The sequence below is a fragment of the Carcharhinus amblyrhynchos genome, unplaced genomic scaffold (genome assembly GCF_965287045.1).
Source record: "Carcharhinus amblyrhynchos unplaced genomic scaffold, sCarAmb.v2.hapA scaffold_52, whole genome shotgun sequence".
Classification (NCBI taxonomy): Eukaryota; Metazoa; Chordata; class Chondrichthyes; order Carcharhiniformes; family Carcharhinidae; genus Carcharhinus; species Carcharhinus amblyrhynchos.
This window is the reverse complement of record NW_027649793.1, coordinates 1,403,551-1,417,691: the sequence shown is the minus strand read 5'-3', so window position 1 is coordinate 1,417,691 and position 14,141 is coordinate 1,403,551. Positions and strand designations below refer to the sequence as shown.

The 14,141-nt window shown below is 45.5% G+C and overlaps 1 protein-coding gene across 1 annotated transcript in view; it reads right to left on the bottom strand.

Annotated features, from left to right (window-relative positions):
• Positions 1-14,141, bottom strand: part of LOC145337550 (butyrophilin subfamily 1 member A1-like) — a 127,017-nt gene that overhangs the window by 15,225 nt on the left and 97,651 nt on the right. The window contains exon 14 of the mRNA XM_080182342.1: positions 2,356-2,382. Coding sequence (XP_080038468.1) covers positions 2,356-2,382 — 27 coding nt within the window. The remainder of the gene's footprint in view (positions 1-2,355; positions 2,383-14,141) is intronic.

The window sequence follows — 14,141 nt, the reverse complement described above, 5'->3', positions numbered from 1 at the left end:
AACATGATTTATTTAGATTTCCAGAAGGCCTTTGACAAGGTGCAACATAGGAGACTGTTAAATAAGTGAAGCATCCATGGTGTTAATGGTAAGATCCTGGCATGGATAGAGGATTGGCTGACTGGCAGAAGGCAGTAAGTGGGGATAAAGGAGTATTTTTTCAGGATGGCAGCCTGTGGCTAGTGGTGTGCCTCAGGGGTCAGTGCTGGGACCACAACTTTTCACAATATATATTAATGATTTGGAGGAAGGAACTGAAGGCACTGTTGCTAATTTTGCAAATGATACAAAGATATGTGGAGGGACAGGTAGTATTGAGGAAGCAGGGTGGCTGCAGAGGGATGTGGACAGGTTAGGAGAATGGGCAAAGAACTGACAGATGGAATTCAATGTGGAAAAGTGTGAGGTCATACATTTTGGCGGGAGGAATGGAGGCATAGACTATTTTCTAAATGGGAAAATGCTTAGGAAATCAGAAACACAAAGCGACTTGGGAGTCATTGTTCAAGATTCTCTTAAGGTTAATGTGCAGATTCAGTCGACAGTTAGGAAGGTAAATGCAATGTTAGCATTCACATCGAGAGGGCTAGAATAAAAGAGCAGGGATGTACTTCTGAAACTGTATAAGGTTCTGGTCAGACAGAGATCGATAGGTTCTTGATTAATAAGGGGGTCAAGGGTTATGGGGAAAAGGCAGGAGAATGGTGATGAGAAAAATATCAGCCATGATTGAATGGTGGAGCAGACACAATGGGCCGAGTGGCCTAATTCTGCTCCTATGTTTTATGATGTATGGTCTACATCCAGCATTCTCCTCCACCCTATCCCTGTAACCCCACACATTTACCATAGCTAATCCAGCTAACCTACACATCTTTGGACATTAAGGGATAATTTAGTATGGCCAATCTACCTGACCTGCACATTTTTGGACTGTGGGAGAAAACCAGAGCACCCAGAGAAAATCCAAACAGATTTGCACCAGATACCCAGGAAGCGTCCAGGACTAATACATCTTGTGTGGATCAGAGACCCTGGATATCTTCAAGGGATCGCACAGGATCCAAAGCTGGTTTCTCAGTGACGAAAGATACCAAAGAACATGGCTGACGACATCCATGCGGTGGCCTCTGACCTCTGCAGAGACAAGATAGAATGAGGCTCACGCTGGTTCCTGAACACTGGTGTAACATATCATAGGGATCCTAAAGATGCTACTCCAATGTCTGGATAGATTTGACTGTTCACTCCAGTACACTTCCCAGAGCGTCACACAGATCATTGTGCCTTGCTGTGCGCTATACAACCTAGATTATTGGGAAGGATTTACAGTATTTACATCTCATGTGATCAGTCCACAATTATTACACACTTACTAGGTACAAACGAGGAACTGAAACCTGACAGCTGAACCAAACCAGAATGCTGCTGTCACTTTCACCCGTTTCTGGCATATTACAAAGGAGTTCTTTGTAATGAAAACTATTCTGGATTAAGAGTTAAATTGTGGTGCAGTGTGACCTCTTTTTTCCACTTTTGAATGGGTATCTGGAGTCAAAGAAAAAATTGAGTGAAGGGTCCCATCCTGATCGAGTGCAGTTGTCTCTGACAGATTAACCAATCGGTAAATTCTCTCTCACACTTCTCCAAAAACAAGTAGCAGAAAAGAGTGGCAAAAAAAGGAAAACAGCAAAATAAATAGAAATTTGCCACAACATATTGCAGTTTCTGATATAATGATGAAATTAATGTGTTGGTTTCACTAATTTGGAACATTGTGCTGTTTCACTCAGTATTCTGCCCCCTCACCCGAAGTATATTTTCAACAAAGTGCATTCCAGCAAAAAATAGTTACAGAATGACAACAATACTTTTAATGAGAAAGGACAGAGTCTAACTAATTACGCCAGAAAAGGATAATATCTAAGCCTCTGAACTATCCAGAGTCAAAGGTGAAAGGTCATGAGAAGACTTGCATGGAGAAAAAAAACAAATAAAGGTTGATGGTTCTGAGATATTACATTCCCAAATCTATCAATATTTTACTCAATGCATCAACCAGATTCAAACATGAAAAGACACTGAACCCACAGAACCACCCAATCCTAAAGGGTAAAGGTAATCCCACTGTACCAGCCAGTATTAGTTGGACTACAGCAGGAAGTTTTAACATAAAAAGGTGCAAGGTTCACAGGAATGTAAAATAGTCAAGATCGTTGGCATCGACTTTTCATGAAAATACAAATAGGACATTAGAATTCTGCACAGAGCTTTATCTTAAACATTCCTCAATTCCCATAATGTGAAACTGGAATTTTATTATTCAGTCACTGAAATGGTTTTTAAATAGCTTACCTTCCAAAGTACAAAACAACTGTAGTTCTGAAAGACAAGAACATAGGAATGTGTTAGTGTGGGTCTACAAACAGAACACAACTCAATATGCTTCCTGTCTAAACAGAAAATTAAACTCTTAAAACAAATAAGAATGAATAAATGATCATATGAATAGATGATCACATTTTAATATTATAAAACTCAAGTTTAAGACTTGACAGAATTTACAATTGATGGGTGTAATTTTACAACTCATCGCAACAGGGATGAGGCTATAAAATTCAACGTGCTTGTCACAAGTCCATTAACATCGCAGGAAAGTAAAATTCCACCATCAAAAGGTTTCTTCATCTTTCACAAAATGTTCCAGTGCTGATATAATGGGCTGTATCTCAGCAACATTCACTTTCTGTTCAGCTAATGACAGTGCCCAACGCACCATTCAGATTAAACGTGGGCAGTGATAGGATAATATTTAGAGTGCATGTATATAATTTTGAATTTTTAGCAGTCCTCTCTATTCATCATTATTTACTTGCACATACTTTCTGAAGCTTTGCTATTTTCACATTGTTAATCACTAATCAGACCCTCTCTGATCAATTCACTGAAACCCTCTCCGCTCACACCCTTCTTGCCCTCTACTTCCCTCTGTGTCCACCTTGCTCCCCAAGACACCAACTGTGGCTATTTCAAATTCCCAACTGGAAGCAGTAAAAGAGCAATTACAGATTGTGGCACGGTAGCACAGTGGTTAGAGCTTCTGCTTCAGAGCTCTAGGGACCTGGGTTCGATTCCCAGCTTGAGTCACTGTCTGTGTGGAGTTTACACATTCTCCTCATGTCTGTGTGGGTTTCCTCTGGGCTCTCCGCTTTCCTCCCACAGTCCAAAGATGTGCAGGGTAGGTTGATTGGCCATGTTAAAATTGCCCCTTAGTGTCCCGGGATGCATAGGTTAGAGGGATTAGTGGGTAAAATATGTAGTGATCTGGGGGTAGGGCCTGGATGGGATTGTGGTCGGTGCAGACTCGATGGGCTGAAGGGTCTCTTTCTGCACTGTAGGGTTCTATGATTCAGATCATCAAGGCGGAAACATTACAGGTACAAATGAAGCATTTTTATAATTCTTTCACAGGATGTGGATGTAGCTGGCTAGGTCAACACCTGTTACCTATTCTTTCTTGATCCTTCTTGAACCGCTGCAGTCCCTGAGGGATAGGTACACCCACAATGCCGTTCGGGAGGGAATTCCAGGATTCTGACCCAGTGACAGTGAAGATACATTTCCAATTCAGGGAAGGGAGTGGCTTGGAGGGGAATGTGCAGGTGGTGGTCTCCCCACACTCCTGCTCCCCTTATCCTTCTAGAAGGCAGAATTCATAAGTTTGGAAAGTGCTGTCATAGCAACCTTGGGATGTTGGTGCAGTGCATCTTGTAGATGGTACATACAGCTGTCACAGTATGTTGTTGGTGGAGGGAGTACACAAGGAGGAAAGATTGTTGGCAGGAAGGGGCTCTGGTGGGGGGCATGGCAGTGATTTTATGGAGCCAGCAACAGTGGGAAATGTGACTTGTGCAGAGACTGAGGGCATGTTTGTGATGTGTTGGTTCTCACACGTTCTGTGGCAGGTTTCTAATACATCTGCGTACCACAAGTACTCACTGGTACAAAACATTTTTAAACTAATCCTCCCTGAGAACCTTGTGGAACTGGATTGGTATTTGTTTTAAAGATGGTGTGCACCAGTCAGCATTGTGCAGCTGGGTCTGACGTCAGTGGATTTCCGAGTTGAACTTTATGCAGAAGGGAGCAGGAGAACAGCAGCCTGTACGGATATTCAGGTCCTTTAGAGGATGAGAAAGGGGAGCTAGTGGCAGGGGATGGGGATATGGCTAAGGTCTTGAATAACTTTTTTGTTTCGGTCTTCACGGAGGAGGACGTGAATAATTTGCCGGGTGTTAGCGATGGAAAGGTGGTAGGAATGGAGGGTCTTAATGACATTACTGTTACTAGAGAGGTGGTGCTCGACAGACTGGAGGGGCTGATTGTGGACAAGTCCCCAGGACCGGATGGAATGCATCCGAGGGTTCTGAAAGAAATGGCGGAGGTTATAGTGGATGCCTTGGTGGTTATTTTCCAGACGTCGCTGGATTCCGGGGAAGTGCCGGAAGATTGGAAAACGGCTAATGTTACGCCGTTGTTTAAGAAGGGTGCCAGGCAAAAGGTGGGGAATTATAGGCCGGTTAGTTTAACGTCTGTGGTAGGTAAAATGTTAGAATCCGTCATTAAGGAGGAAATTGCGAGGCATCTTGAAGGGAATTGCTTGATAGGGCGGACGCAACACGGTTTCATTGAAGGGAAGTCGTGTCTGACAAATTTACTGGAGTTCTATGAGGATGTGTCTAGGGCAGTGGATAGAGGAGAGCCGGTGAATGTGGTCTTTCTGGATTTTCAGAAGGCGTTTGACAAGGTACCTCACAAGAGGTTATTGCAGAAGGTCAGGGGACATGGAGTTGGGGGTAGGGTGTTAGCGTGGATAGAGGATTGGTTGTCAAATAGGAGGCAGAGAGTGGGGGTCAATGGGTGCTATTCGGATTGGCGGTTGGTGACTAGTGGGGTGCCCCAGGGGTCGGTGCTGGGGCCTCAGCTATTTACCATTTATATAGATGATCTGGAGGAGGGAACCGAGTGCAGGGTGTCGAAATTTGCTGATGACACCAAGATTGGGGGAAAGGCAAATTGTGCGGAGGGTGTGGAGAGTCTGCAGAAGGATCTAGATAGGCTGGGCGAATGGGCCAGGAAATGGCAAATGGAATTTAATGTTGGCAAGTGTGAGGTGGTCCACTTTGGTAGGAAGAATGGTAGGAAGGACTATTACTTACGTGGCGAAAAACTGCAGCAGGCGACGGTGCAGAGGGACCTCGGGGTCCTTGTGCATGAGTCGCAAAAACCCAGCTTGCAGGTGCAGCAGGTGGTCAGGAAGGCAAATGGGATGCTGGCCTTCATAGCGAGGGGGATTGAATATAAAAGTAGGGAGGTCTTGCTGCAGCTGTATAGGGCATTGGTGAGGCCGCAGCTGGAGTACTGTGTGCAGTTTTGGGCGCCGCACCTGCGCAAGGATATTTTGGCCCTGGAGGGAGTGCAGAGGAGGTTTACTAGGCTGATACCGGAGTTGAGGGGATTGAGCTATGAGGAGAGGCTGAATAAACTAGGCTTGTACTCGTTAGAGTTTAGAAGAATGAGGGGAGATCTCATTGAGACGTATAAGATGATGAATGGGATGGATAGGATAGAGGTGGAGAGACTCTTCCAGCTCAAAAAAGACAGTAGGACTAGGGGGCACAGCCTCAAGATAAAGGGGAGGCGGTTTAGAACGGAGTTGAGGAGGAACTTCTTCACTCAAAGGGTGGAGAATCTCTGGAATTCTCTGCCCGTTGAAGTGGTGGAGGCTGCCTCGCTAAATATTTTTAAGAAGCGGGTTGATGGGTTCTTGATAAGAGAGGGGATTAAGGGTTATGGGGAGAGGGTGGGAAAGTGGAACTGAGCCACAACAGATCAGCCATGATCTTATTGAATGGCGGGGCAGGCTCGAAGGGCTAGATGGCCTACTCCTGCTCCTATTTCTTATGTTTTCTTATGTTCTTATGACTGGAAAGGGGTTAGGGGCTGGGGTTGAGTGGGCAGTTGAGCTGGTGAGTATTGAAATGTTGGATCTCAGGTTTAGGGCAATGTAGGAGAGGGCTACAAGGAAGGACAGAGGGTGAAGTTTCGGTGCAGGGAGATGTGTAGAAGGGAAGGGCCTCACATCCTGGGTGCGGTGGTACTGAGAGGAGGTTGGGGTGGTTACAGGGAGGGTGAGATGATTGATGGGCCGAACAGGCAGGTTGGTGCAGCTAACATTCTGTTTCTGTGGGTTGAATTGTGGATGTTGGGTAGAAGAGTGCACCGACACAGTCACAAGGAGAAATCAGGGTCAATACGGCACAGAATCAATATCATGGTCAGGTATTCATAGATTTTGTAGGAGCACAGGATCAGAAAGATTGAGGGTGATGACAAGATGGTTTCGGGTTGGAGTGGGCATCTTTACAAATGTACGTCCAGATTAAAGGTGATATGGTCCAGGGTAAGGGGCAAATTTCAAGGTTCATAGAGGGAAGTGGCAATGTAGAGTGGGTCAAGGGAGATGGGGAAAAGCACAAAGGTGACAGGAGGAGGGTGGAAATTACAAGGACGATGATCAAAGCTCACACACACATTTTGTAGGATTTCACAATCAAGGAATGCAGATATAAGTGGAGGAAGATTCGTGTTGTGTGGGTGGATCTCGAGGTATGAACAATTTGAGAATTAAAGGAACTCACTGCTCACTAGTTCAATGGATGGGAATCACGGACAAGCATGTTCTCATCTCTGTGTCTGACCCTAAACACCTTGCAATGACTGCCACACCCATGGGTCTCAATCAGCCTCTATTCCTGAAACCTCGGGAGTAGGAGAAGACACAAAGGAAGAGAGCTCGGCCACTAACTGAGACCACACCACCAAGAACAGACCAGAGGGAAAGGCTGGTCTGGATGCAGGTATCCCTGGAAGGCATTTTCAATGACAGGTACTAACGTGTCGATGGGTCCTTAAGACAAAAACTATCGGCAGATATCTGAGAGAATTCCAGAGACAACTGAGATGTTCCACGAAATCATCACTGAGATCCTTGGAATTTTTCATTAAGACCTGCTGTCATGTGGATTTGGTGGAACCACAGGTCACTGTCCATCAAGATCACTGCTTCACTCAACTTCTTCATCTGTGGAGGTTTCCAGGGCACAACAGGTGACACATGGCATATTCTAGCCTGCCACAAGGAAATAGGAGGTAACCCATACCTTCTTCAATTGTGCCAATACCTTCATCCACTTCCCCATTGATGATGACAGTCAGTGAGTGAGTTCAATGGCCTTTGGTGCCATCGCTAATTTCTCTCAGGGTCATTATGTGGACATTAGTGTTCCCGGTAACAGCCAGCAGCAACTGTGAATCACCTGGGCTTTCACTCCTTCAACATGTGGTCTGTGACCACAGGAGAAGAATCATGCAGGGCTGTGCTCATTTCCCAGGGAGATAACAGGGTCAATTTTGAGGAAGATGAGAAGGTGTTGCTAACCCTCTGCTAATGTACCCTAGTGCTGGCACACAGTGAAATGTGAATCATTCATATTGTGTTGATTCTGATTATGGTTTAGTTTGTTCTCCACTACAGGTCATGTCCATGAAAGGTCAAGGCCACAGACCATCCCAGAGCCAGAAAGCTCCACCTCTGCGCAGTGTCCCAGAGGATGAACCATCACCTCCCTCTTCAGCAACCTCCATCAGAGCAGTTACACCTACACTGTGGAGTAGAGGGGGGGGGCATTGGAAGTGGGGGGCTAGGGGTAATCACACTTGGGTTCAGGAACACAATCTGGTGAACACAGCACAAATACTTTCCAGTGGCTGAGGGAGGATGTGTCTCCTGATTTTCAGGACTGCTGGGGATCAGGCCCCTGCTGATGCCAATGCTGAAGACAGGTTGCTGGTCCTGGCCATAAGAAGCCAGCTGGACATTGAGCAGAGGTTAGGGGAACAGACGGTGATGATACCAGAGATTGTGCACAGCTTTGTAAGGGGTATGGAGGAACCTATGAATGCCATGATATCCATCATGTACCAGACATTTGAACGCATGGCTTCCTCTATATGTTCTTTTGACCTGCTTTCCATGTGCTACACAGTAAAAAGTCTGACAACACCAGGTTTTAGTCCAACCTATTTATTTGATAATATACTCACAAGCTTTCGAGGGACACCCTCTTCGTCAGGTGGATGGAGAGTTCTGGCCTCAGACAGAGCATATAAAGCACAGACAGTTTAGAGATTACTGATTAGAATGCGAATCTTTACACCTAACCTGCTGTTCAAGATCTGAAGTGGCTGATAATGACATTATCAGCCACTTCAGGTCTTGAACAGCAGGTTAGGTGTAAAGATTCGCATTCTAATCAGTAATCTCTAAACTGTCTGTGCTTTCTATGCTCTGTCTGAGGCCAGAACTCTCCATTCACCTGACGAAGAGGGTGTCCCTCGAAAGCTTGTGAGTATATTACCAAATAAATAGGTTGGACTAAAACCTGGTGTTGTCAGACTTTTTACTGTGTTTACGCCAGTCCAACGCCGGCATACCCACATCATGACTTCCATGTGCTAGCCATGGGCTTAATGCAGCAGTGACTCAGGGACAGGATGATATTGCCTCTGGACTTCTGTCTCCTTAGGAAGACAGGGAGGAGCTTTCATAGACCAGATGGAGAAGAAGAAATGCCAGCAGCCTGGTCAATCACCCTCATCATCTGCCAGGGGTCTCCCCATCTCTGCCCCAGCAATCTCCATCACACCCTCTTAGCTTTTGAGAGAAGCCCAAGCCAGCCACTTCACCTCCTGTCCAGCTCGTCTCCTTCACTATTTTGCGTCTGTGTTCACTATGATTGCAAAATCCCCCGAAACTGGGAAAACGGGAATCTCACTAGTTTTCTGATTCTCCCTGCCCTCACTGGTGATACAACAAGATTCCCACCCAGGAAGGTCAGAAACCTCATTTCAATAAATTTTAATTATTGGGTTTCCTCATCCTATCATCCCCCCACATTTGGAATTTCTCCTTCGCTGACGAGGGTGAACCAGGGTTCCAGGGGACAGTGCCGGGGGGAGGAGGGATTCCCCTTATCGGTTTAGGGTCTCTGTGAGGGGGGAATTCCCTTTGTGCAGGTGGGGGGGGTTCCCTGTGACCTGGAGGGGTGCTATCGGGAATCAGGGAGCCCCTTTTCCTGGCTGCAGCTTTTTCAGGCCCTGCTTATCAGTTTGACAGCATAGGCCATGCTATCATGGTTCTGGGAGGGAGGGGAGGGGCTGAGGTCAGAGATATGGGAAATGAGTCAAATCTAGTTGAGTGCCCTGTTAACCACATCGGGAGAGAACAAAGGACAAAGAATAGTGCAGGAACAGGCCCTTCAGCCCACATGCCTATGCTGACACATAACTCCGTTCTAAACTAAAGATCTTTTGCCGGTACCCAGTCGGTATCTCTCTATTCCCTGCCGATTCATGTATCTGTCAAGATGCCTCTTAAACATTGCTATTGTATCTGCTTCTACCACTTCCTCTGGCAGTGCATTCCACCCTCTGTGTAAAAACGTGCCTCTCACATCTCCTTTAAACTTTACACCTTTACCTTAAACCTATGTCCCCTAGTAATTGACATTTCCACCCTGGGAAAAAGACTTTGACTATCCATTCTACCCATGCCTCTCATAATTTGTAAACTTTTATCAGGTTGTCCCCTCAGCCTTGGACGTTCAAGTGAAAACAAATCACTTTGTCCAATCTCTTCTCAGAGCTAATACCCTCCAAACCAGGTAACATCCTGGCAAACCTTTTCTGTAACCTCTCCAAAGTCTCCACATCCTTCTGGTAATGTGGCAACCCGAACTGTACGTAATATTCCAAACGTGGCCCAAATAAAGTTCTCTACAGCTGCAACATGACTGTAATCTTGGTTAAGGATCAAAGCAGAAATGTCAGAGACACCATTTTCGAAGGTGACATCATCAGAACAAATGTGACAGAGGCAAAGAAACTAGGAAAATGGGATGGAGTCTTTCAGGGAGTGGAGTGTGAGGGGCTGCTGTCGAGGATGCTGTGGGTATCAGTGGATTTATATTGAATATTGGTGGTCAATCTGTCACTGGAAATTGAGACAGAGGCCAAGGAAGGGAAGTGTCAGAGATGGACCAAGTGAAGGTGAGAGAAGGATGGAAATCTATAAATTTATCCAGATCCAGAAGAGAGCATGAAACAGCACCGATACAGTCATCAATGTAATGGAGAAAGAGTTGCAGGAGCAGGTCTGAGTAGGACTAGAACAAGGTTCGGGAAACCCCACAAAAACACAGATATAACTGGGGTCCATCGGGTACCCATAGGCACATCTTTAATTTGCAGGAACTGAGTGAAGTTCTAGGAGAAACTGTTGAGTGATGAAACAAGTTCAGCCAGTTGGAGGAGGGTGCTGGGGGATGTGGATGGAAATTGTTTGGCCCTCAGCTCAAGGAAGAAGCGGAGAATCCTCAGACCCTCTTGGTGGGATTGGAGGTGTGAAGGATTGGACATCCAGAGTTAAGAAGAAGTGGTTAGTGCCAGAGAACTGGAAATTGTTGATGTGGGCATCAGAGGAATCACAAAGGTAGGTGGGAGAAACTAGACAGGGGAGAGAAGATGGACTCAAGATCAAAAGAAATGAGTTCCGTGGATAGGATCAGGCTAATACATTGGCTTACCCAGGAGCCTTGTTTGTGGGTTTTGGAAAGGTGGTAGAAGAGGGCTCTGCACTGTTCGAAGACTATGAGGATGGATGCTGTGGAGGGAAGATCACCAGAGGCAATGAGGTCAGTGACAATCCTGGAAACAATGGTTGATATTCGGTGGTGGGGTCGTGGTTGGGGCAGATAGGAGGAGGTATCTAAGAGTTGACGCTCAGCCTCTGTGAGGTAGAGGACAGAATGCCAGATAATAATGGCACCACATTTGTCAGCAAATTTGATCATAAGGTTAGGGCTGGACTTAAGGGAACCGAGTGCAGCAAGTTCAACAGACAGGTTGGGGTGGGGTGAGAGGGGCAGAGAAATTAAGATGGCCAATGTTGCATGACAGTATTCAATCAAAAGATCAAGAGCAGGTAGGAGGCCAAAGGGTGGGTCCAGGTAGAGAGAGAATACTGGAGGCAGGTGAATTGAACATGGGAAAGACTCCTGGTGGAAGAAGATGGAAATGGTGGCAGAGAGTTCAGCATTGTACCAAACCTGAACTTCATTGAGAAGAGAATGTAAAGAGATGAAATGGAGTTCTTTGCTGAGCACTGAACATTCATTGTCAGAGAGGGGGAGGTCAGAGGGTATAGTGGACAGAGGGCAAGGGCTGGGATTAGAAGAAGGTCAGAGGATTTTTCCAGGGGGGACATTAGTATCTGTAAGTTGCTGGGGCTTGCTTGTTCCAACATAACGCCACCAACATAACAAAACACATCTTCCCCTCAGCCCCCTTGTCAGCATTCTACAGGGACCGTTCCCTCCATGCCAACCTGGTCCATTCCTCCATCACATCCAACTCCCCATCCTCTGCCCAAGGCACCTTCCCTTGCAATTGCAGAAGCTGCTTTACCTCCTCCCTCCTCACCATTCGAGGCTCCAACACTCCTTTCAGGTTGGGCATGGTTCAGCCCTTAGGACTCAACATTGAGTTTGCAGCTTTAGTTGTCAGCTTCCTCCTCCAATTTAAACCTTTTTTTAAACTATCTCACACAGGTACTGCCTCAATGCAAACCCTTGGCAGATATCCACCTCCCTCCTTTCCCCCTCCCGTACCAGGCCATCTGTCTTTTGTTCTTAAAGTTGCTACTTTTTGTTGCAATCTCTTAAAGCTCTAAGTCTTTCACTCTACATTCTTCCTCCCTTCAGTTTTGATGAAGAGTCAGAGACTCGAAATGTTAACTCTCCTTTCTCCCCTGATAGATGCTGCTGCACGTGCTGAGTTTTTCCAGCATCCTACGTCCTTGCTTTAGGAACTAAATATTCCTGGTTGCAATGTGTTCAGGGAGGAAAAGAAGGAAAGGAGACAGTAATGACCAAGGAAAAGATTGTCGTGCTGGAAAGAGAGGATGCCCCAGATGAGTCAAAAACAAAATCTATTTGGCCAACAATAAGGAACAAAAGAGGTCCAATTACATTGTCTGGTGTAACTTATAGGCCACCTACTAGTGGGAAAGACATAGAGGAGCAAATTCGCAACAAAATTACAGAGAAGGTGTAAGCAGGTGGCGGTATAGTGTTAATGTCACTGGACTCGTGATGCAGAGTGATGCCAACATTGTGGGTTCAATTCCCATACCAGCTGAGATTATTCATGAAGGCCCCACTTTCTCAATCTTGCCCCTTGCCTGAGGTGTGTGATCCTCAGGTTAAATCACCACCAGTCCCCCTCAAAGGGGACAGCAGGCTATGATCATCTGGGACTGTGGTGATTTTCCTTTTGAATAATCCAAAGGTTCAGGCTAACACTGTGAAAACACTGGTTCAAAACCAACCATAGCAGCTGCTGGAATTTAAATTCTGTTAATATATCTGGAATTGAAAGCTATTCTCAGTAATGGTGACCCTGAAACTGTTACCGACAGCACGGTGGCAGAGCGGTTAGCATTGCTGCCTCACAGTGCCAAGGGCCCAGATTCAATTCCAGCCTCATGTGCAGTTTGCACCTTCTCCCAGTGTCTGCGTGGGTTCCGTCTGGGTGCTCTGGTTCCCTCCCACACTCCAAAAAAGATGTGCAGGTTAGGTGGATTGGCCATGCTAACTTGCCCCTTTGGGTCCAAAAATGTGTAGGTTAGGTGGATTAGTCATAGTAAATGCGTGGGGTTATGGGGATTGGGCAGGGGAATGGGTGTGGGTGGAATGCTCTGTCCGAGAGTCAGTGCAGACTCGATGGATCGAGTGGCCTGTATTGGGATTCTGTGCAATTGCAGAGCAAAAATTAACATTGACAATTTTTCTCTTGTCCAATCTGGACAAAGTCCCTTTTGTATCAAAACAAATCACAATTATCAGTCAAGGATTCCTGTTCTCAACATTTATTTTTCTATTCTGATACTAAACCCAAATTCACACTCAGTGTTTTTCTAATGTTCCTCCATAGCTTTAAATTAAGGGATGGTATTTATAGGACGGATGTCAGAGGTAGGTTCTGTACTCAGAGGGTAGTAAGGGCGTGGAATGCCCTGCCTGCAGCAGTTGTGGACTCGCCAACTTTAAGGGCGTTCAAATGGTCAGTAGATAGTCATATGGATAACATTGGAATAGTTTAGGTTAGAGGGTCATTAGGTTGGTTCCACTGGTCGGCGCAACATCGAGGGCCGAAGGGCCTGTACTGCGCTGTAATGTTCTATGTTTTATGTTCTATGTTCTATATCGAGGGAGATAGTGGTAATGTTACAGGACTGTCTGAGACACCTAGAGATCTTGACTAATGCTCCAGAGTCATGAGTTCAAGTTCCACCATGGCAGCAGAGAGAATTCAATTTCAATTAATCTGGAATAAAAAGCTAATCTCATTGGTAACAATAAGGTCAGTACAGATTATCCTGCAGGACAGGAAATCCTCTATATCCACAGTAAAATATTTGACTCTTAACTTCCTCTGAAGAGGCCCAGCAAGCCATTCAGGTGTATCAAACTGCTATAAAAACACAATGGGCCGTACCTATACCACACTGAAGGCATCTCACCACTGCCTTTTCATAGCAACTAGCATGAACAATAAATTCTGATAAACAGAACATGCTGGAAAAACTCAGCAGGTCTGACAGCCTCTGCGGAGAGATGACCAGAGTTAATGTTTCAAACCCAACACGACTTCTTCGGAACCCAGCTGAGTTTTTCCAACACTTTGTTTTTATTTCAGGTTTCCAGTTATGTAGTGTTCTGCTTTAATTATAATAAATGTTAGCATTGCCGGCAGCCTTCCTCTCTAATTCTTCTTTTTCCCATTGTAGCCCAGGTCAAGTCATGCTTCTTCCTTCATTGGATTAGCAGTACATTGACTAAGAGATACCTGAACACACAATTTTCCACTCTTTGATTGGATTTTTTTAATTGCTGACTGATTTTCAGATGGTGAAAATTTTCTACAATTATAATTCAATTGCAATTTATCGACATAAAATT